The 22,935-nt window shown below is 55.0% G+C and overlaps 1 protein-coding gene, 1 long non-coding RNA gene and 1 pseudogene across 6 annotated transcripts; 1 reads left to right on the top strand and 2 right to left on the bottom strand.

Moving 5' to 3' along the window:
• Positions 1 to 220: 220 nt before the first annotated feature.
• LOC118701201 (zinc finger protein 883-like) lies at positions 221 to 7,362 on the bottom strand (annotated as a pseudogene).
• On the bottom strand, positions 1,029 to 2,003 carry LOC129047120 (uncharacterized). The gene is made up of 3 exons (XR_008509094.1): positions 1,951 to 2,003; positions 1,228 to 1,293; positions 1,029 to 1,080 (listed from the first exon to the last, which is right to left on the bottom strand). It is a non-coding gene; the product is annotated as an uncharacterized LOC129047120 (long non-coding RNA).
• A 658-nt stretch (positions 7,363 to 8,020) lies between the features above and the next one.
• LOC118701195 (zinc finger protein 180-like) lies at positions 8,021 to 16,413 on the top strand. 5 transcript variants are annotated; one of them, XM_036405828.2, is made up of 4 exons: positions 8,021 to 8,145; positions 12,846 to 13,928; positions 15,213 to 15,322; positions 15,477 to 16,413. In XM_036405828.2, the coding sequence occupies exons 2-4, from the start codon at positions 13,882 to 13,884 to the stop codon at positions 15,950 to 15,952; spliced, it is 633 nt and encodes a 210-aa protein (XP_036261721.1). In that variant the 5' UTR covers positions 8,021 to 8,145; positions 12,846 to 13,881; the 3' UTR covers positions 15,953 to 16,413. The 5 variants fall into 5 exon arrangements, with proteins under 5 accessions (XP_036261721.1, XP_036261723.1, XP_036261724.1 ...); XM_054518366.1 differs by lacking the exon at positions 8,021 to 8,145 and adding an exon at positions 8,691 to 10,336; XM_036405830.2 differs by lacking the exon at positions 12,846 to 13,928 and having other exon boundaries at positions 15,257 to 15,322; positions 15,482 to 16,413.
• The last annotated feature ends 6,522 nt before the right edge of the window (positions 16,414 to 22,935 follow it).

The following is a 22,935-nucleotide window of genomic DNA, read 5'->3' as shown; positions in this document are numbered from 1 at the left end:
GTGGAATTTGAGTGGTTTTGGGTGACTGTTCCATCCCTCCAGGACTTTTGGAGGACAGAGAGATGGAGAAGAGAAAAAAATTCAGGCCAAACCAAAGGAGAAGCAGCCAGGAGTGTTCCCAACATGGATCACAGGGAATGTGAGTGACCAGGGCTGTGCCCAAAGTGCCTCCTCCAGTGGGGGATGGAGCTGGCAGCAGCGCACGAAGCTCTTCCCGCACTCGGGGCACTCGCAGGGCTTCCCTTACCAGTGCCTCTGTTGGTGTCGGGTCAAGTTAGAGCTGCTGGAGAAGCTCTTCCCACACTGGGGACACTCGTAGGGCCTCTCCCCTGTGTGGATGCGCTGGTGAATGATGAGGCTGCAGTTGTGCTTGAATCCCTTCCTACAGTCGGAGCAGCGGAATGGCCTCTCATCTGTGTGAATCCGATAGTGCAGGAGGAGATTGGAGCTGGTCTGAAACCTCTTCCTGCATTTATCACTCTCGTAGGGCCTCTCCCCAGTGTGGATGCGCCAGGTGCCTAAGGGTGGAGTTGTACTTGAATCCCTTCCCGCAGTCGGAGGCATTGGAAGGGCCTCTCCTCTGTGTGACTCTGATAGTGCTGGAGGAGACTGGAGCTGGTCTGAAACCTCTTCCCACACTTGGAGCACTCATAGGGCCTCTCCCCTGTGTGGGTCCTCTGGTGCCTGATCAGGCTGGAGCTCCGGCTGAAGCTCTTCCCACACTCCCCACACTCGTAGGGCCGTTCCCCAGTGTGGATCCTCTGGTGCCTGATCAGGTCGGAGTTCCTCCTGAAGCTCTTCCCACACTCCACGCATGTGTGGGGCTTCTCCCCATCATGGAGCTGCTCATGGAGCACCAGCTCCGAGCTCTGGCTCCATCTCCGGCCGCCTTCCCGGCCCAGGCTGGCTCTTTCCCCCTCACATCCCCGCCATCTGCGTTTGCAGCCCCTCCTTGTGCGGCATCTCCGGGCCTTTTCCTCCCCGTTGGCTTCCTGCGCCGTGGAGCCGCTCAAAACGGCCCTGCCACCAGGTTCTGCCGCGGGCATTTGTCCTCCCTGCTCTCCATGCTCAGCTCCTGCTCTGGGCGAGGAAGGACAAGGACAGCATGGGATTTGCCTCCGTGCCACAGGCAAGGGCAACGAGATCCCCCCAGGGCTGTGCTGCAGCCGGGGGCCGTGCTGGGCTGGGAGATGGAGCAGCACAGAGGGGAAAGGGGCACTGACTCACCTGCCTCAGTGTCCTGGGGCATCTTCCTCTTCCTCGCAGCCTCCCAGGGGTTGGCAATGGGCAATCCTGGTTTGGAGAAAACAAGGGATGAGCATGTTGAGTTTGAAATTCTCTCTGCCCAAGTCCATCTCTACAAGTCACTGGCCACCTGGGCTCCAGAAAAACCTCCCAAACACCAAAATTCAGCCCTGAAAAAGCCTTCCAGGGGTTCCCTGCCCTGGTCCCTCCCCTCTGGTGTTCAGGGGTTCCCCCCTGTCCCAGCTGCTGGGGTCACGCTTGGCATTGGGGGTCCCCCTTCTCCTGGGTGCCCGCCCTGCCCAGGCTGCTGGCAGTGCCAGCAATGCCAAAAGCTCCCCCCTCTTGGCTCTCCCCATTTCGGGATGCCGGGGCTGTTTGGGCTCCCGGGCTCCCTTCTCCCCTCATTCTCTGCTCTGGGCTGCAGCGGCTCCAAGGAGTCCCCCCTGCCCCTCTCCAGGCTCTTGAGGCTCCCGCCAATGGCGGCGCTCCCCCCTCTCTGGCCTCCCCACTTTGGCCTCCTGGGGGACACAGGGCTCTGCTCCTCCAGGCTGCCTCTGCCGGCAGCCGCCACCGCCACCCCCCGATGTCCCCCCGAGGGGCCTTTTCCGCTCAGCCTTGGACTTCTTCATTCTCCAAACATCCCCCCAAAAACCCAACCCAGGGACCCCCCGGGATATCCGGGCCGGGCTCCCCCTCCCCGCTCACCTGCGCCATGGGGGGGGGCGATGATCCCACAGGTGGGGGCTGCGAATTCAGGCAGGGCTCGAGACCGCGTAGCTCCCGCAGCTCAGCCTTGATCCACCTTTGCCCCTCCTCTTCCTCTTCCTCCCATCCTCCTCTTCCATACCCCCTCTAGCTCCTCTGTGTTATCCCCACTGCGTTCTCAACTTCCATCCCTCCCCCTTCAATCCTTCTCCTCCTCCTCCTCCTCCATAACCCCACCTCCTTCTCCTCCTTCCATCGCTGCTCTCTCTCCTTTTCCATCCCGCCCCTTCCATTCCTTCTCCTCCTCCTCCCCCCTTACCCCGCCTCCTCCTCCCCCTCCATCCCTGCCCTTCCCTCCCTCCTCCTCCTCCCCCAGCAGCAGCCACACCCTCGGTGCCCCGTTCCCGCAGCCCTCGCAGCCCGCGGCAGCAGCGGCGATGGAGCCGGGACAGGTCGGCATGGGCAGCGCGGGGCTCTCGGCTGCTCCCAGCCGCTGCGGGCGGGGGGAACCCGGCCCGGGCCAAAGGAGAGGCAAACTGGGCAAACTGGGGGCTGCACATCCAAACTGGGCCTTGCTGGGGACCCTGCCTGGCCACTGCCAGCCCTTGGGGCTCCTCTCGGCACATCCGCCAGGGGGGAACGCACACAGGCCTGGGGGATCCCAGCAGTGGCAGCACTGCCAGCGACTGGGCTGCACTGGGATCGTACTGGGAGTGACTGGGGCTCTACTGGGTTTGTACTGACATCATACTGGGATCGTACTGGGAGCGACTGGGGCTGTACTGGCTTTGTACTGACATCATACTGGGATCATACTGCCGTATCAGCGCAGACTGTAATTGCACCTAGGGACACTGGGATCATACTGGGAGTGAGTAGGAGCCTGTGGGGGGCACTTGAGACCATGTTAGGGACAAATGGGATATACTGGGATGAACTGGGATGGTGCTGAGTGTTACTGGGAACAGCTGTGAGGAACTGGGGACATGCTAGGAACAACTGGGAGGAACTGGAACTGAATGGGTGCATGCTGGGGGTGATTGGAAACTGCTGGCCTTATACTGGGATGAACTGGGATCATGCTGGAGCTGACTGGGATCATTCTGGCAGTGAGTGCCACTACACTGAGGCTGACTGGGAGTGCTTGGGAGCAAATGGGATCATACTGGAAGGAACTGCAAAGATGCTGGAGGGAACTGCGCTACACTGGGACATACTGGGAGTGACTGGAACAAAAGTGAGGGTGAAAGAGAGCAACTGGAACCATGTGGAGCACAACTGGTTCATACTGGCAGGGACTGGGAGCACACTGGGCTCATCTCTGGATCATGCTGGGAGGGACTGGACTAATACTGGGAGGATCTGAGAGGGACTGGGAGCACACCCTGCACATCATCCCCCATACTGGGCCTGACTGGGAGCAACTGGGAGCACGCTGGCAGCAAATGGCATCACACTGGTACTGACTGGGCTGATCTAGGGAGCAACTGGAACCACACTGGAGGCAGCTGGGACCATACTGGGAGAGACTGGAAGCAACTGGGATTATACTGGGACCACACTGGGAGGGCTGGCATGTGACTGGGATCAAACTGGAGCTTACTGGGATCATATTGGGGTTGAAAGGGAGCGACTGGGATCACACTTTGGGCTACTGGGAGCAGCTGAGGGAAACTGGGATGATGCTGCAAGCAAACTGGAGGAACTGGGAAGGACTGGATGCCTGCTGGAGGCAACTGGGATATACTGGGAATGACTGGGGGATCATACTGGGATAACTGACACCTTACTGGGGCCACTGGCAGTGCCTGGAAATGACTACAGACATGATGGGGGCAACTGGGATATACTGGATGTGTCTGCAACCATACTGGGGGGACTGGAATCACACTGGGAACAACTGGGACCATGCTGGGGAGAACTGGGACCATGCTGGGGGCAACTGGGAGTGAGTGGGACCATACTGGGAGGGACTGGGATCATATGGGGAGTGACTGAGACTAGAGCAGGGGCAACTGGGTTCAACTGGGACCATACTGGGAGTGTCTGTAACCATTGGGGAGTGACAGAAGCACACTGGGAACAGCTGGGCCCATGCTGGGAGCAACTGGAATCACTCTGAGGGTGACTGGAATCATGCTGGAATTGACTGGGAGCAACTGGAATGGAGCTGAAAGCAACTGGGAGGAAGTGGGGGTGACTGGGAACACACTTGAAGCAACCGGGATAAACTGGGAGAGACTCTGAGTTACTGGGATCATACTTGAGGGTACTGGGGTCATGCTGGCATTGACAGAGAGCAACTGGGATCACACTGGAAGCACTGGAATTGTACTGGGAGTGTCTGGGAGCAACTGGGATTAGACTGCAAGTGACTGGGATCATACTGGGAGTGGCTACAACCATACTGGGATTAGAGTGGGTGTGAGTGGACCCTGACTGGGGGTTACTGGGACCTACCAGGCCCATCCTGAAAGCTGACTGGGGACTTAATTAGCAGAGCTGGGAGCAACTGGGGTAAAACTGGGGGCAAGTGAAACATGCTGAGGTAACGGGGAGTGCCTGGCAATCACTGCAGAATGTTCAGGGCAACTGGGATAGACTGGGAGGGTCTCAGACCATCCAAGTGGTGATTGGGACCAAACTGGGAGTGACTGGGAAGGTGTTGGGGGAATTGGGAACATACTGGGGTCAAGTGGGAGTGATCGGGGCCCTGCTAGGAGAGACTGGGATCATAGTGGCAGTGCCTAGTACTATGCTAGGGACAACTGGGAGAACTGGGAACACACTGGATGAAAGTGCGAGGAACTGGGAGCAACTGGGACTGTGCTGGTAGTAAATTGCATGATCATACGGAAGGACTGGCAGGGACTGTCTTCATACTGGGAGCAACTGGAATCCTGCGGGGAGTGAGGGGATGTGACCAGGATTATACTGGGAGTGCACAGGCCTATACTGGGAGCAAGTGGGCTCATACGGGGAGCAGCCACTGCCTGAAACTGGACCCCCCAAAAACACCTCCCAGGGCTCCCTGATGTCCCCCCGAGGGCCATCTGCGGCTCGGCTTTGGAGCCCTGCCAGCTGCAAACATCCTCCCCAAAATTCCCAAACTCAGGCACCCCCCGGGATATTTGGGCCGCACTCCCGCTGCCCGGGCACCAGCAAAATGGGGGGCGATGCTTCTGGGACTGCGGCGCCTCCAGGGAGCGCCCAGGCCACGAGATTCTCCCTCTCCTCTTGTACTGCGGGTGCTCGGCCTCTTCCTCCCTCCCTCCTCCTCCTCCCCCGTCCTCGAAGGCCGAACCGTGAGAGCACATGGGGCAGGGAAAGGCCGGAACCCTGAGGGGAAAGGGGGCAGGGAAAGGGCGGGAACCGTGAGGGGAAAGGGGGCAGGGAAAGGGCGGGACCGTGAGGGGAAAGGGGGCAGGGAAAGGGCGGGACCGTGAGGGGAAAGGGGGCGGGGAAAGGGCGGGAACCGTGAGGGGAAAGGGGGCGAGGGAAAGGGCGGGACCGTGAGGGGAAAGGGGCGGCTCAGGCCAAGGGCGGGAACCGTGAGGGGACACTCTGGGAGGCGGCGCCCTGCAAACAGAACTGCAACATAAACGGGAAAGAAATCAGTAAGTCTGAGAGTTTTATTTGCCATCAAATACATCCCACACACCCAGCCCCCCACAATCCCCATCCTACCTCTCCAAAAAGGGATCACACTTCTGCCTGTCTCCTCCCAAACCCATCTAAGCCTGGTGGCTCTAGAATCGAGTGGGTTTGGCATGGAATTGAGGTTTTCTGAGGTGGGAATGAGCTCTTTTGGGGTAATATTGAGCTGTTTTCAGTGGGATTAGGGTTGTTTTGAGGTGACAGATCCATCCCTTTTGGCTTTTGGAGTGCAAAGAGATGGAGAAGAGAGAAAATTAAGGTGAAAAAAAAAGGAAAACAAGCCACCTGTGTTCCTAACATGGACCACAGAGAATGTGGCTCACCAGGGTTGTGCCCAAAGTGCCTCCTCCAGTGGGGGATGGAGCTGGAGCAGCGCACGAAGCTCTTCCCGCACTCGGGGCACTCACAGGGCTTCCCTTACCGGTGCCTCCGTTGGTGTCGGGTCAAGTTAGAGCTGCAAGAGAAGCTCTTCCCACACTGGGGACACTCGTAGGGCCTCTCCCCAGTGTGGATGCGCTGGTGAATGATGAGGCTGGAGTTGTGCTTGAATCCCTTCCTGCAGTCGGAGCAGCGGAATGGCCTCTCATCTGTGTGAATCCGATAGTGCAGGAGGAGATTGGAGCTGGTCTGAAACCTCTTCCTGCATTTATCACACTCGTAGGGCCTCTCCCCTGTGTGGATGCGCCGGTGCTTGACGAGGGTGGAGTTGCGCTGGAATCCCTTCCCACAGTCGGGGCATTGGAAGGGCCTCTCCTCTGTGTGACTCGGAAAGTGCAGGAGGAGATGGAAGCTGGTCAGAAACCTCTTCCTGCATTTATCACACTCGTAGGGCCTCTCCCCTGTGTGGGTCATCTGGTGCCTGATTAGGTCAGATCTCTGGCTGAAGCGCATCCCACACTCCCCACACTCGTAGGGTCTCTCCCCAGTGTGGATCCTCTGGTGCTTTATAAGGGCAGAGCTCCTCCTGAAGGTCTTCCCACACTCCCCACACTCGTAGGGCCGTTCCCCAGTGTGGATCCTCTGGTGCACGATCAGGTCGGAGTTCCACCTGAAGCTCTTCCCACACTCCCCACACTTGCAGGGCCGTTCCCCGGTGTGGAGCCTCTGATGCTGGAACAGGTTCCCTTTGTGTCCAAAGCTCTTCCCACATTCCACACATTGGTAGGGCCGTTCCCCAGTGTGGATGCGCCGGTGCTTCACGAGGGTGGAGTTGCGTTGGAATCCCTTCCCACAGTCGGGGCATTGGAAGGGCCTCTCCTCTGTGTGACTCTGATAGTGTCGGAGGAGATGGGAGCTGGTCTGAAACCTCTTCCTGCAGTGATCACACTCATAGGGCCGTTCCCCAGTGTGGGTCCTCTGGTGCCTGATCAGGTCGGAGTTCCACCTGAAGCTCTTCCCACACTCCTCGCACATGTGGGGCTTCTCCCCATCATGGAGCTGCTCATGGAGCACCAGCTCTGAGCTCTGGCTCCATCTCCGGCCGCCTTCCCGGCCCAGGCTGGCTCTTTCCCCCTCACATCCCCGCCATCTGCGTTTGCAGCCCCTCCTCGTGCGGCATCTCCGGGCCTTTTCCTCCCCGTTGGCTTCCTGCGCCGTGGAGCCGCTCAAAACGGCCTCTGCCACCAGGTTCTGCCGCGGGCATTTGTCCTCCCTGCTCTCCATGCTCAGCTCCTGCTCTGGGCGAGGAAGGACAAGGACAGCATGGGATTTGCCTCCGTGCCACAGGCAAGGGCAACGAGATCCCCCCAGGGCATCCCCGGCAGGACGGCACTGCCCCCGATGTCCCCCCGAGGGACCTTTTCTGCTCAGCCTTGGACTTCTTCATTCTCCAAACATCCCCTAAAAACCCAACCCAGGGACTGCCCAGGATATCCGGGCTGGGCTCCCCCTCCCCGCTCACCTGCGCCATGGGGGGGGGGGGGGGGGGGGGGGGCGATGATCCCACAGGTGGGGGCTGCGAATTCAGGCAGGGCTCGAGACCGCGTGGTTCCTGCAGCTCAACCTTGATCCACCCTTGTCCCTCCTCTTCCATCCCCGCTCATCATCCGCCTCCTCGCTAACCCCACCTCCTTCTCCTTCTCCCCCCTCCTCTTCCATAGCCCCATCTCCCCCTTCCTAACCCCGCCTCCTCCTCCCCCTCCATCTCTGCCCTCCTCCTCCTGCTGAGCCTTGATCCGCCTTCGTCCCTCCTCTTCCTCTCGCTTCTCCTCTTATCTCCACCTCCTTCTTCTCCTCCATCCCTCCTCCCTCTCCTCCCCACCCTCACCCCGCATCCTTCATTCCTCTTTCTCCTCCTGCTCCTCCTCTTCCATCCCCCCTCCTCCTCATCCCCTATCTTATCCCCACCCCCCATCTCCTTTTCCATCCCGCCCCTTCCATCCCTCCCCCTGCTCCTCCCCGCTAACCCCGCCTCCTCCTCCCCCTCCATCCCTGCCCTTCCCTCCCTCCTCCTCCTCCCCCAGCAGCAGCCACACCCTCGGTGCCCCGTTCCCGCAGCCCTCGCAGCCCGCGGCAGCAGCGGCGATGGAGCCGGGACAGGTCGGCATGGGCAGCGCGGGGCTCTCGGCTGCTCCCAGCCGCTGCGGGCGGGGGGAACCCGGCCCGGGCCAAAGGAGAGGCAAACTGGGCAAACTGGGGGCTGCACATCCAAACTGGGCCTTGCTGGGGACCCTGCCTGGCCACTGCCAGCCCTTGGGGCTCCTCTCGGCACATCCGCCAGGGGGGAACGCACACAGGCCTGGGGGATCCCAGCAGTGGCAGCACTGCCAGGGACTGGGCTGCACTGGGATCGTACTGGGAGCGACTGGGGCTCTACTGGCTTTGTACTGACATCATACTGGGATCATACTGGGAGTGCCTGGGATTGTACTGGCTTTGTACTGGGATCATACTGGGAATGTACTGGGGATGTACTGGCTGTGTACTTGGATTGTACTGGGAGTGACTGGGAATATACTGGCATCATACTGAGATCATACTGGGAGTGACTGGGACAATTCTAGGTTTCTATTGATATTATACTGGTATCGTGCTGGGACGGGACTGGGTTTGTACTGACAACATACTGGGATCACACTGCCATGCCAGGGCAGACTGTGATTGCACTGATGGACACTGGGATCATACTGGGATCATACTGGGAGAGAGTAGGAGCCTGCAGGAGGCAATTGAGACCACGTTAGCGGCAAATGGGATATACTGGGAGTGACTGGGATGGAGGAGCTGTGAGCAACTGGGATCATGCTAGGAGCAACTGGGAGGATCTGGGAGTGACTGGGAGCCTGCTGGGGGTGATTGGAAACTGCTGGGCTTATACTGGGGTGAACTGGGATCATGCTGGAGCTGACTGGGATCATTCTGGCAGTGAGTGCCACTACACTGAGGCTGACTGGGAGTGCTTGGGAGCAAATGGGATCATACTGGAAGGAACTGGAAAGATGCTGGAGGGAACTGGGCTACACTGGGAGATACTGGGGGTGACTTGAACAACAGTGAGGGTGAAAGAGAGCAACTGGAACCATGTGGAGCACAACTGGTTTATTCTGGCAGGGACTGGGAGCACACTGGGCTCATCTCTGGATCATACTGGGAGGGACTGGACTAATACTGGGAGGATCTGAGAGGGACTGGGAGCACACCCTGCACATCATCCCCCATACTGGGCCTGACTGGGGGCAACTGGGAGCACGCTGGCAGCAAATGGCATCATACTGGGACTGACTGGGCTGATCTAGGGAGCAACTGGAACCACACTGGAGGCAGCTGGGACCATACTGGGAGAGTTTGGAAGCAACTGGGATTATACTGGGACCACACTGGGAGGGCTGGCATGTGACTGGGATCAAACTGGAGCTTACTGGGATCATATTGGGGTTGAAAGGGAGCGACTGGGATCACACTTTGGGCTACTGGGAGCAGCTGAGGGAAACTGGGATGATGCTGCAAGCAAACTGGAGGAACTGGGAAGGACTGGATGCATGCTGGAGGCAACTGGGATATACTGGGCATGACTGGGGGATCATACTGGGATAACTGACACCTTACTGGGGCCACTGGCAGTGCCTGGGAATGACTACAGACATGCTGGGGGCAACTGGGATATACTGGGAGTGTCTGTAACCATACTGGGGGGACTGGAACCACACTGGGAACAACTGGGACCATGCTGGGGAGAACTGGGACCACACTGGGGGCAACTGGGAGTGAGTGGGACCATGCTGGGTGGGACTGGGATCATCTGGGGAGTGACTGGGACTAGAGCAGGGGCAACTGGGTTCAACTGGGACCATCCTGGGGGTGTCTGTAACCATAGGGGAGTGATGGAAGCACACTGGGAACAGCTGGGCCCATGCTGGGAGCAACTGGGATCACACTGGGGGCACTGGCATCAGACTGGGAGTGACTGGGAGCAACTGGGATTAGACTGCAAGGGACTGGGATCATACTGGGAGTGGCTACACTCACACTGGGATTATACTGGGCGTGAATGGAACCCGATTGGGGCTTACTGGGAGCTACTGGGCCCATGTTGGGAGGAAAATGTGACACACTGGGAGCAACTGGGATCGGCTGGAAGGTTCTGGAACCATGCTGAGAGGACTGAGACTACAACTAGGGCAACTGGGATCATCCTGGGAGCAACTGGGGCCACCCTTTGAGCAACAGATGGAAACTGGGATGATGCTAGAGGAAACTGGGAGGAACTGGGCAAGACTGGGATCATTCTGAGGTAACTGAAACATACTGGGAGTGTCTCTAACCATCCTGGGGGCACTGGAACCACACTGGGAACAGCTGGGATCATGCTGGGAGCAACTGGGACGATGCTGGGGGAAACTGAATCTACCCTGGAGGCAACTGGGCACGACTGGGACCCTGCTGGGAGGGACTGGGACTATTCTTGGGGCTACTGGGATCATCATGGGAGGAACTGGGAACATCTGGAATTATGCTGGGAGCAACTGGGATCACACTGGGATCCCAGTGAGAGCAGCTGAGTCCATGCTGGGTTACACTGGGATCTCATTGAGAGCGACTGGAATCACACTGGGATTGACTGGGAGTGGCTGGTTTTGTGGATTTTGGGGGTTTGGATTTTGGGGGATTTTCTTGGCATTTTGAGGGGGAGTTTTTCTGGGGGTGTTTGGGAGTTTATTGAAATTTCTTGTGGCTGTTTTTGAATTTTGGGGATTTTACTGGGATTTTGTTGGGATTTTTTGGGATTCTCAGAAATTCCTGGGGTTTTATTGAGATTTTTAGGAGATTTTGGGGCATTTTATTGGAATTGTGGTGGCATTCAGAGGGATTAATTGGGGATTTGGGGTTTTTGGGATTTTTGGTGGGATTGTGGGATTTGGGGAGGTTTGGGTGTTGCCAGGATTTCTTTGGATCTTGGGGGAGATTTTGTGGGACGTTTTCTGGTTTTGGGGACATCTTTGGTGGATTTGCGGAGTTTAATCAGGATTTTTGGGGTTTTTGGCATTCCAAAGGATTTTATGGGCTTTTATTGGGATTCTAGAGTGTTCTAATGGGATTTTGAGAGATTTCAAAGGATTTTGTGGGTTTTATTGGGACTTTCGGGGCTTTTAAGGAGATTTTGGTGCCTCTCAGCCCTTCCCCACACCCAGGGAATGCCCCAAAGACCCCTAAAATTCCACTAAAACCCCACAAATCCCCAAAAATTACAAGAAAACCCTCAAAAACCCCACGGAATCTCCAAACATCCCAGCGGAACTCACCAAAATTTAAAAAGCTCACTAAATTTTCAATAAATCTCCCCCCAAAAGCCCCCACAACCCCAACAAAACACCAAAAATCCAAAACCCCCCAAATCAACAAAACCCCCCAAAATCACATAACCATCACAAAACCCAATAATTCTTCCCAAAAACCCCAATACTTCCCCCCAAACTCCAAACAAAATCCCCCAAAGCCCAAAAAAGCCACCCTGAAATCCCCAAAAACCCTCTCAGAACCCCAAAATCCCCACAAACCCCCCCAGACTCAGTGGGGCCGTCCTGGATCAGGGGGCACCGGCCGGTGGAACAGGAGCCACTTCAGGGGGCCCTGGGAGCTTTTTGGGGAGGGGGCACCATGGGAGACCCCCCAAAAACGGGGGGGGGGAACCCCTGCAGTGCCCCCTCCCCCCGAAACCCCCAGACCCCGGTTCAGGGTGGGCCTGGGACCCCCCGGGACCCCCAAATCTCCCCCAGGACCCCTCCAGGAACCCCAAACCCCCCAGAGCTCCCCCAGTGTTGGCCCAGGACCACGCTGGACCCCCAAACCCTCCCCAGGACCCCAAAAACCTCCCCAGGACCCTCAAACCCCCCCAGTTCTCCCCAAAATTCACCCCAGACCCACCTGAGACGCCCCCAAATCCATCAAACTGCCCCAAATCCCCCTCAGACGCCTCAATCCCCCCAAACCTCATGAAATCGCCTCAGACTCCTCGAAATTCCCCAGACCCACCTCAGAACGGCCCAGATCCTCTCGCAATCCCCCAAAATCCCCTCAGACTCTCCCAATTCCTCTCAGTTCCCCCTAAACCCACCTGAGAACGCTCCAGACGCTCTCAACCTACCCCCAAAGCTTCCTAAAGCCCCCTCAGACCCACCAAAGCCCCCTCAGACCCCCTCATTCCCCCCAAACCCACCGCACACCCTCGTGTTTCCCGTCGATGCCCCTAAAAATCCCAATTTCCCCTCAGACCCGCCCCAAACCCCCCCAGTTTGCCCCCGGCCTCACGTCAGCTCCGCTCTCCCTCAGAATCTCGCGCCTCCACCGCGTGTGCGGGCTCCCAGCAATAGCGGCGCGGCGCGCCCCGCCCCGAACCAACCAATCAGCGAGCTGCACGTCCCTGAACTAACCAATCACGGCGCGGCTCCCCTCAGCAACGCCCGCCTCCCCCCGCCGTCCCAGCCAATCAGAGGCGAGCCGGAAGCGGCGCCCCCTTCCCCACCGCCGCCGGGAGCCCCCGGGCTCGGGACAGGAGCGGGAGGGGCCTGAGAGGGGATGGGGGGGGGGGCGGGGGAGGGTCCGGGGGGTCTGGGGGGGCTTTGGGGAGGGGTCCGGGGGTTTGGGGGGGTCTGGGGAGGGGTCCTGGGGCACTGTGGGGGGACCTGGGGGGTGCGGATGGGTCCTAAGAGGGGTCTCGGGAGGGGTCGCGAGATATGAGACACTCATGCCACAGCGTAAGCTGTAAGCGAAAGGAATTTTAAGAGCTGTTTTGGTTATTTCAGAGAAAGTTTAAAAGGGAGAAGCTGCTGTGTGATGTTATGATCGATTTTTGGTGCCAGAGTCCAAGGAGTTTAGGGCTGGAAATCCCAGCCCCACTGGATCCAAATGAGGAAATCACCTGGGCCTGTCCAACCAAGGTGTCACGTTGGTGAAATTAAAAGGCAAAACACGGTCCATAAGACAGAAAGGAAAGTGGTACTGCCTCAAGAAAACCTCTTAAGCAAGTCTGGCTGCACTTTTTATTCAAGAGAAAAGCAAAGTTCAGGAGAAAATGAAAAGTGTTTTGCATGGCTGATCAAAGACATCTGGAAGATTTAGAAGAAAGCCCAGCAAGCTGCTGCAATTGATAAAAAAAGATTAGTGCAGAGCAATTTTCTTGGAGATTGCCAGGAAAGAGCAGAATACCAGAGAGCAGAGAAAGGGATCCACCCTGAGGTGTCTTGTCCATATCCATGACTGACTCCAACAAATCCAAGAATATCCTGAGCTGGAAGGGACTCACAGGGATCATGAGTCTGACTCATGGCCCTGCGCAGGACATCCCACCACAGGTCTGAGAGCCTTGTCCAAACATTCCTTGAATTCACAGGGGCTGTGACCATTCCCTGGGGAGTCTGTTCCAGTGTCCAGCACCCTCTGGTCCAAATCTGATGAAAACTGCACCAGGACAGAGTCCAAACCCAAAGACTAAGGAAAGTCAGGAGACCCCTTGGTCTGAATGCACTGAGTGTCCCAGCACCAGACCCATGATTCAGAATGGGCAGTCATCAATGCAAGATTAACTAATTGTGGGAGTCAGAAATAAGTTGAAGTGATATAAATTGAGGTTTTTGGCCTCACTGAAAGGTGCAATGGCCACAAGCTTTCAACGGAGGACTCACAGGATGAAATGTTAGATTTCCTAAAAGGCCAGTTGAGGTTTTGGAGGATGGAGCCCACCAAGACCTCCAGAAGTAGGAGAGGGGCTGAAAGGATGAAGTCAGCAGGGACAGAAATGGGAGAAAAGCCACACTTGCCAAGGAAATTCCAGAAGCAGTGATGGCAACGGCAGCACTGGCTCCAGCTTCCTCAGCTTCTTCTTTAAGGTGGGAAAGGAGGAAAAGGGGGGGAAGATGTTCTTAGAAGGGAAGGCTTGGCACTGATGGGGCTGTGGACTCCTCACCTGAAACTCCCTGAAACTGTGACACTGGCTCAAACCACGGCATTTTTTAAAAGCTAATTTTCTTGAGAGCAAAATTTTGAGTCTTGAAAGTGATCTCAGGCTTCACACCTTATCTGAGAAAAGTTCTTAAGCAAACACTGAAATTCTCAGTGACATGACTCCAAGAACAGAGATACAAGGGTAGGCATTGAGAACTCCTTGATTCCCCTGGATCATAATGCATCTTAGGATCAGATTAATAAAGGAGGAATGGATTTAGGTGCTGGCTCAAGTCCAACATTCATTAATATTTGTGGGTGTGGATGTTGTGGCTGCCCCATCCCTGGAAATGTTCCATGCCAGGCTGGATGGGCTTGGAGCAATCTGGGATGCTGGAAGGTGTCCTGTGGCAGGGGGTGGGACTGGATGAGCTTTAAGATCCTTTCCAGCCTGAACCATTTGGGGATTCTGTGATTCCATGAACACGTCCACACCCAGCCTTACTCCAAACGTGTCAAGCAGGGACGGGGGGTTGGCAGTCCCCAGACAACAGTGGGCAGGAGGAGAAGAAGCTGGCACGGATTAACTGAGCTGCTCTCCACAGAAAGAGCAGCAAGGGGGATTCTCAGCCAGGACCAGCCACAGAGGGAGTGAGCCTGCTCCTCACCCTCCTGTTTAAACACAACCTCTGCCCTCAGCTGCAGTGAGAGTGTTTCACCCTGTGGGAGTCTCCCAGGGAAGATCTTCCTCTTTGGGAAACTGCAGTTGGAGTGGATGTTTTGAAGAGGTTCAAACCTCCTCTCTCTCTCCCATGGAAGGTCACTGTGATCACTGTAAAACAGAGCTTTCAAGTTGTTGGAGCCTAGCCTGTGACTTCCCCACTGTTTTTGTCAGCACCTGCACACACCAAATGTTTCTATGCCTAAAACAGCACTACTGAGAGCTCAGAGTGATGCTGTAGAGAGGATTTGGGGGGAGCCTGTGCAGGATAGCAAAAGTGCAGCTCAGTTTCTGGCATATTTTGGGTTAAAAATCATCACATGCTGAAAGCCAAAGTCAGAATTGAACCAAACAAAAATGCATTTATCATCCACAAGTCTAAGATCCTGCAGAATCAAGAAGCTTTCCTTGCCCAGCTTTGGAAAGATCACTTCTCTGGCCTAAACCCTTCTTATGCTTCTTGTTTCTTCTTTATTTCCTATTTTTTTTTTTTTTTAATTCTTCTTAGGTCTTCAGTTTCACCGTGCTCATCCCTTGTTTTCCCCAAACCAGGATTTCCCATTTCCAAGCCCTGGGAGGCTGCGAGGAAGAGGAAGATGCTCCGGGACACTGAGGCAGGTGAGGAGGAAGTCAGTGCCCCTTTCCCCTCTGTGCTGCTCCATCTCCCAGCCCAGCACGGCCCCCGGCTGCAGCACAGCCCTGGGGGGATCTCGTTGCCCTTGCCTGTGGCACGGAGGCAAATCCCATGCTGTCCTTGTCCTTCCTCGCCCAGAGCAGGAGCTGAGCATGGAGAGCAGGGAGGACAAATGCCCGCGGCAGAACCTGGTGGCAGAGGCCGTTTTGAGCAGCTCCACGGCGCAGGAAGCCAACGGGGAGGAAAAGGCCCGGAGATGCCGCACGAGGAGGGGCTGCAAACGCAGATGGCGGGGATGTGAGGGGGAAAGAGCCAGCCTGGGCCGGGAAGGCGGCCGGAGATGGAGCCAGAGCTCGGAGCTGGTGCTCCATGAGCAGCTCCATGATGGGGAGAAGCACCACACATGCGTGGAGTGTGGGAAGAGCTTCAGGTGGAACTGCCACCTGATCCTGCACCAGAGGATCCACACTGGGGAACGGCCCTACGAGTGTGGGGAGTGTGGGAAGAGCTTCAGCCGGAGCTCCAGCCTGATCAGCCACCAAAGGATCCACATGGTCAGAAGCCCTATGAGTGTTCTGAGTGTGGGAAGAGCTTCAGGCGGAGCTGTGACCTGATGGGCACCAGAGGATCCATGATGGGGAACGGCCCCATGAGTGTGGGGAGTGTGGGAAGAGCTTCTGCCGCCATTCCCAGCTGATCTGCCACCAAAAGATCCACACTGGGGAGAGGCCCTACGAGTGTCCCCAGTGTGGGAAGAGCTTCTCCAGCAGCTCTCACTTGACCCAACACCAATGGGTCAGGAGTGATCGATCTGTCACCTCAAAACCATTCAAATCCCACTGAAAATACCTGAATTTTAATCCAAAAAGGCTCAATTCCACCTCAGATTGCTTGTTCCCTCCTCACAAAAACTCGGTCTCAGGCCAAACTCACTCCGTTCCACAGCTGCCAGAGTGAAATTGAGTTGGGAGAAGACTGGGAGAAGTGGGATCTCAATTTGGAGCAGTGGGATGGGGATTGTGTGGGCCTGGGTGTGTGGGATGTATTTGATAGCAAATAAAACTTTCAGAGTTACTGATTCTGTCCCGTCCATTTTCAGTCAGTTCTGTTTGCAGAGTGCCACCTTCTCAGCTGATTCAATTCCTTTTTTAAATCATCTAACGCAAACAATCCAAAAACCAATATCAACATAAAACCACCCACACACAATTAAATTTTTAAAAATAGTTTTAATTTTTTAGGAGTACCTAAGGATATTATTAATGTTTAATTGTTTGGTTAAAATGTCTGAGAAATTATAGTGGTGTTTGGTTTTGTGTTTAGTATATTTGTAATATGAATTTTTACTAAGGTGTGTTAGATTGTATGTTAGTTTTTTAGATATTTTTTATCTCAAGTATATTAGCCATCGAGTTAAAACTTTCAAAGGTTGGTATTTATTTATATTTATTGGTAATGTTATAGTTCTTGTTTTTTGGCTTGAATCATTATTGGAGTATTGTAAGTAAGAGTTGAAATTACTATATTTCATTTTCATTCTAATTATTTATTCTAATTATTATTTATTTATTTATAATGTCATTCTAATTTTTTTAAGATGATAGGAAGGAAGTTCAAGGGTAGGAACATTTTTTCCTGGCTGGGAACTGGAATTCCAGACCCTGGGAGTGTGTGCAGGACCCCACAGACTGGGATCAAATATGGGCTGGGATCAAATATGGACTGGGATCCTATGGGTTGGGACTCCACAAAGTGGGACCATATGGATCAGGACCACACAGACTGGGATCAACTGGACTGGGATCAAATATGGGCTGGGATCACCTGGACTGGGATCACGTCGATGGGGATCCTGTGGATCAGAACCCTCCAGACTGGAATAGCCTGGAGTGGGATCAAATATGGACTGGGACTGAATGGACTGGAATCCTATGGACTGGGACCACACACACTGGGATCACTTGGACTGGGATCCCAGGGACTGGGACCATATGGATCAGGACCACACAGACTGGGATCAAATATGGACTGGGACTGTATGGACTGGGACTGTATGGACTGTGATCCTATGGACTGGGACCACACGGACTGGGCTCAAATATGGGCTGGGACTGTTTCTGAAAGTAACTTTGTTCTATAGTTTTTATTTCTGTCATTAATTAAGCTTGTTAAAAGGCTGCTTGTGCTAAAGTGCCTGCTTGGGTGGGATAACATCCAATGCACCCAGGATGAGGACACCTGTACAGATCTGCCAACTATCAGCACTCCCCGTCTGAAGGCAGAGTGCACCAAGGCCCAAAAACTGGAGGTGATAAAGAGAAGGAGCCAAAACCACAGCCAAGAAACACACATGCTCTGAAAAGGCAGACCCAGGGAGGGGCCATGTAAAATCATTCCTGGAATATGTAAAGTAGTTTATGGATATGCATGAGGCTCTATGAATATGCACCAGGCTGATGTAAGGGGAAAGGTATTTCAGGGGATCCCCAAAGGTAACAGGGTGCTCCTGGCTGAGTGCCAAGAGGCACCCGGCCGTAATAACCTTTGCTCCATGGTCCTGGTCTCTCATTGTCCCTTATTAAACTTTGTACATTTTCACAGGAGAGTGAACGTGTTTTTCACAGGCAGCTTCACAGAAACTGGAACACGTGGGGGTTCCCAGGAGTGGGCACCGCTGATCCAGGGCATGGAGGCGCTGCCTGCAATCGTCCATAACCGCCCATAAGGAGCCTCCAGGGCTTTACCCTCCATGAGCTGCAGCAGCCGTGTCGGGAAAGGTGACAAGAGCCCGTGGAATGGTGCTTGTTGCAGGCAGATTGGCCACTTGCAGCTCTTCAAAACTCCACAGCAGCAGATAAGCATTGTTTACATTTTGTTCCTGAGGCCTCTCAGCTTTTCAGGAGAAAAAATCCTAAGGAAAGGATTTTTCATAAATAGATGTCAGCGACATGTCACCTTTTTTTTATTTTAGTTAAATTAAAAAAAAAAGTGTTTGTAATTCTTTCTGCTCGACTCATGCAGAAGAAAGAACAAACACTTGACAGGTTATCTGTTGCCAATCAAAGCCTCAATCAAGTGCTGATGTGGAATGATCAAGGAAATTCTTCACCTGTAGAACATAAAATTCTATCATATCACTAAAACAATCTTACAATATAAGAAAATGCAAAAACAATGCAAAGAAAGTTCAAGTCTGAACAGCTGAGTTTCAGAAAAACTCCATTGACTGAAGACGTTCCTCTTTGACATCTCTGAAAGTCCCTTTTGGTCCTGAAACAGGTTGCAGAATCCTGAAACAACAAATTGCTAGAGAGAATCCATCAATAGTTATCAGAAATCCATTGACAGTCATCAAACAATTTTGAGAAAATTTCAGGAATGTCTTGGCCACTTTATTGAACCACTTGGGCTGAAGCTAATTTTTGACTCTTCAGTGCTTTTGAGCTGCTACTAGCTCTTTCAATTCTTTTATTTAATTTTTTTTTTCCTTCGGAAAGAGCAGCAGCAGCAGAGAGCCTGAGAGGCCCTGGGGAGCCCTGGCCCTCTTGGAAGGATCAGGAACCCCAGACCTGGCCCACAAAACGGTGGCCCAGGACCTGATGGGGCAAGCAAAGGCCCCAAGCCCAAGAGCCGGCTGGGCGGTGGCCCTGGCCCGGGGAACTGAGCCAAGCAGCCCAGGCCCAGCCCGCCAGGTGGGGTCTGTGTTCTCACAAACCTGCACCCTGCTGCCAATGCAGTGGCAGAATGAGTGACCAAACGCTTCCTCCTCCCCGAACCACTGGCCCATACCAGCAGTGGGGGAAGAGAAGCTGTCCCGAGAATCATCATCTCGGATCTGGGGATGTTTTGTCCCCACAGCAAGCGAGCGATGGTCGCTTTCCGCTGTTCCCTCTGCCTCTGCAATGCAAATGCAAAAGGTGTTCCTTCCATCTGCCTCCCAGTCTGGGGACCAGAGGCAGAACTTTCGGGAGCCACCTCCCCCTGGCCACTGGGATGCACGGGGGACGGCAGGCACCCCTGGAACCCGCAAGGGGGGAACCACCGACCGAACACCCACCAACCTGCCAAAAACGCTGAGTTTGAAAGCAGGCAGTCGGGCTGCGCCTGCACTCAGCTACCGAGCTACGCCTCCTCCACAGGAGAGGCCGGCCGCCGCAGCCGCTCTCGCAGGGGCAAACGGCTCAGGACGGTCCGAGCTTGGACATGCCACCGGTTCCAGGACAGCCTCTGACGCAGACACAGAGGACAAAGTCCCCAAAGGCGGCAGAACCGCCAGGGCGGCCGGTGGGGGCAGCAGGGGTGCACGGGACAATGCTGCTGTTGTGTCGCTCAGCTCCGGGAGTGGCAGCACAGGCGCGAGCTCTGTCCCTGCGGGAGGGGATGGCGGGGACAGCACGGGGTCGGCAGCAGCTTCTGCCCCTGGCTCTGGGATCGGCCGCAGAAGCGCAATCGCAAAATCCGGCGGAGTCCGCACGGGAGGTGGCGGAACAGCCGGGGGGGGCGGCACCGCTTGCCGGTCGCTGTCGTCGCTGAGTGCGTTGCCTTGCAGCACAGGCGCAGCCGCGGGAAGCGGTGCTGCTGAGATCGGCCGCGCAGGCGCAGGCAGGGCCGCTGCAGCCGGAGACCCCACAGGCTCTGCTGGAGGGACACCGGCTGGAGGGGCCGCACGCACCCGCGGGGCGGGCTGGGGTGGCCCTGCGGGCTCGGCAGGCGGGGCCCCGAGGACCGGTGCCACCCGCGGTGCTGAGCAGGGCAGGGTCTATGGGCTGGGCGGGGCGGTGCCTGTGGGGCCGGGCGGGGGGCACAGCCCACTCAGACCCCCCCGAGGGTAACGAGGGGGGGAAAAATGGCTCCGTCCGAGCATGCTCCAAAGACGCAGGGAAAAAAACAACTTTGGCTGCAGGCAAAATCTCACCCCCCGCTGCGAGTCAGCGGGGCTGGGAAGCAGCAGATCGTCCCCCTCCAAAGGGTCTTCTCCCGTGAGAACTGGGGGGAATGGGGCTTGCCCCCTGCAATCAGCAATCCACTGAAAGGACGCTGCTCTCCGTTTCAAGACCAGGAAGAGCGTCCTGAACCCGGGATAAATCCTGGGGTACCCCAGTCCACGGTCCAAGGCGGCTTCAAAAATGGATTCCATGCATTCCCATATGAACATATCAAGGGCATAGAGCACATTCATAAAAAACCCATAGAGCTTTGCCCATCAAAAAACCGCATAGAAATGTCTCTCTACCATAGGAATTCTGTCCTCTTCACCCTATTTTTGTCAGAGGGCAATAAGTTTCTCCTCTGAAGGGGAGAAATGAACCTCTGCCTCTGTGGGGACCCTCCCCCACATTTGCAGCCACAATCTGCGAAGGGCAGCATTTTCAGGAGGGGAAAAGCTAACAGAACCTTGTGACAGTGTCCAGCACTCTCTGGCCAGCTGCATGGTGCTGCTAGGCTTTCCGGACATCTTTTCTGGAGGCTTTTCAGAAGGTTCCCTTTGTGGTCAGCCTTGCTGTGAACCCTGTCCAAATCAGGATCTTCAGTTCTTCAGCTCCTGGCTAGAATCCACTTCTGTGGTCACTTGTGAGGTGACCATCAATGCCACACACTTGGGGTTTACCCAGTGTAGCAGCTCCTCCTGGCTCTCACCAAGTGATGAATCTCCCTCAGTCACTCAGGGTCACCATCTGTGACCGTGGTCACAGGGGTTTTCAGGTGAGGGAAGAGACGAGAATGTTGACTCCATGTTCAGAAGGCTTGATTTATTATTTTATGATAGATATTACATTAAAACTATACTAAAAAGAATAGAAGGAAAAGTTTCATCTCAGAAGGCTAGCTAAGCTAAGAATAGAAAGGAAAAGAATGAAAACAAAGGTCTGGGGCTCGGACAGAGACTGCCGTGACTGGTCACTTATTCCAAACATCCACACGAGACCAATCACGGATCCACCTGTTGCGTTCCACAGCAGCAGATAACCATTGTTTACATTTTGTTTCTGAGGCCTCTCAGCTTCTCAGAAAGAAAAAATTCTAAAGATGGATTTTTAATGAAAAGCTGTCTGCGACAGTCTTGTAGCCACTTATAGGTGGCATCCCTGCCCTGATTGCCTGAGGCATCATGGGCCCATCGAGCTAGGAACAACTCCCCCTTGTGTTGCCAATCTAAGTCTATCTTTGACACCTCTATTTTTACTGCCTGATCTACCTGCTCGTTGTTTCAGTGTTCCTCATTAGCCTGACTCTTGGGAACGTGGGCAACTACATGGTGGACTTTCACAGGCAGCTTATCTACCCTGGTAGCAATATCTTTCCAGTCATTAGCAGACCAGACTGGCTTTCCCCTACGCGGCCAGTTGGCCTCTTTCCACCTCTCCAGCCATCCCCGCAGAGCATTGGCTACCATCCATGAATCAGTGTAGAGGTAGAGCTTTGGCCACTTCTCTCTCTCAGCAATGTCCAGGGTCAGTTGAACGGCTTTGAGTTCTGCAAGTTGACTTGATCCACCTTCTCCTTCGGTAGCTTGTGCAACCTGTCGTGTGGGGCTCCATACGGCTGCTTTCCACTTCCGGTTCATTCCCACAGTGCGGCAAGAACCATCAGTAAAAAGAGCATATCGTGTATCTTCTGCTGGCAGTTGGTTGTATGGTGGGGCTTCTTCAGCCTGTGTCACTTCTTGTTCCCCTTCATCAGTGAGACCAAAGTTTTCACCTTCTGGCCAGTTTGTAATTATTTCCAGAATCCCAGGGTGATTCAGGTTTCCAAGATGGGCGCGCTGTGTGATAACAGCAATCCATTTACTCCATGTAGCACTGGTGGCATGGTGCATAGAGGGAACCTTTGCTTTGAACATCCACCCCAGCACCGGTAGTCGGGGTGCCAGGAGGAGTTGTGCTTCTGTGCCAGTCACCTCTGAGGCAGCCTGGACTCCTTCATAGGCAACCAAGATTTCCTTCTCTGTGGGAGTGCAGTTGGCCTCAAAGCCTCTGTAACTTCAGCTCCAGAATCCCAGTGGTCGACCCCGAGTCTCCCCAGGCACCTTCTGCCAAAGGCTCCAGGACAAGCCATGGTTCCCGGCTGCAGAATAGAGCATGTTCTTCACATCTGGTCCTGTCCTAACTGGGCCAAGGGCAACTGCATGAGCAATCTCCTGCTTGATCTGGGCAAAGGCTTGTTGCTGCTCCGGGCCCCAGTGGAAAGTGTTCTTCTTGCGGGTGACCAGGTAGAGAGGGCTCACGATCTGACTGTACTCAGGAATGTGCATCCTCCAAAAGCCTATGGCACCCAGGAAAGCTTGTGTCTCTTTCTTATTGGTGGGTGGAGACATTGCTGTGATCTTGTTGATGACGTCTGTAGGAATCTGACGCTGTCCGTCTTGCTACTTCACTCCCAGAAACTGGATCTCTTGAGCAGGTCCCTTGACTTTGCTCTTCTTGATGGCAAAGCCAGCTTTTAGGAGAATCTGGATGATTTTCTCCGCTTTCTCAAACGCTTCTGCTGCTGTCTTCCCCACACAAGGATGTTATCAATATACTGCAGATGTTCTGGAGCCTCACCCCTTTCCAGTGCAGTCTGGATCAGTCCATGGCAGATGGTGGGACTGTGCTTC

Source organism: Molothrus ater, unplaced genomic scaffold (assembly GCF_012460135.2).
Source record: "Molothrus ater isolate BHLD 08-10-18 breed brown headed cowbird unplaced genomic scaffold, BPBGC_Mater_1.1 matUn_MA516, whole genome shotgun sequence".
Taxonomy (NCBI): domain Eukaryota; kingdom Metazoa; phylum Chordata; class Aves; order Passeriformes; family Icteridae; genus Molothrus; species Molothrus ater.
The sequence above is the reverse complement of the archived record's forward strand: the minus strand, read 5'-3'. Positions and strand labels throughout refer to the sequence as shown.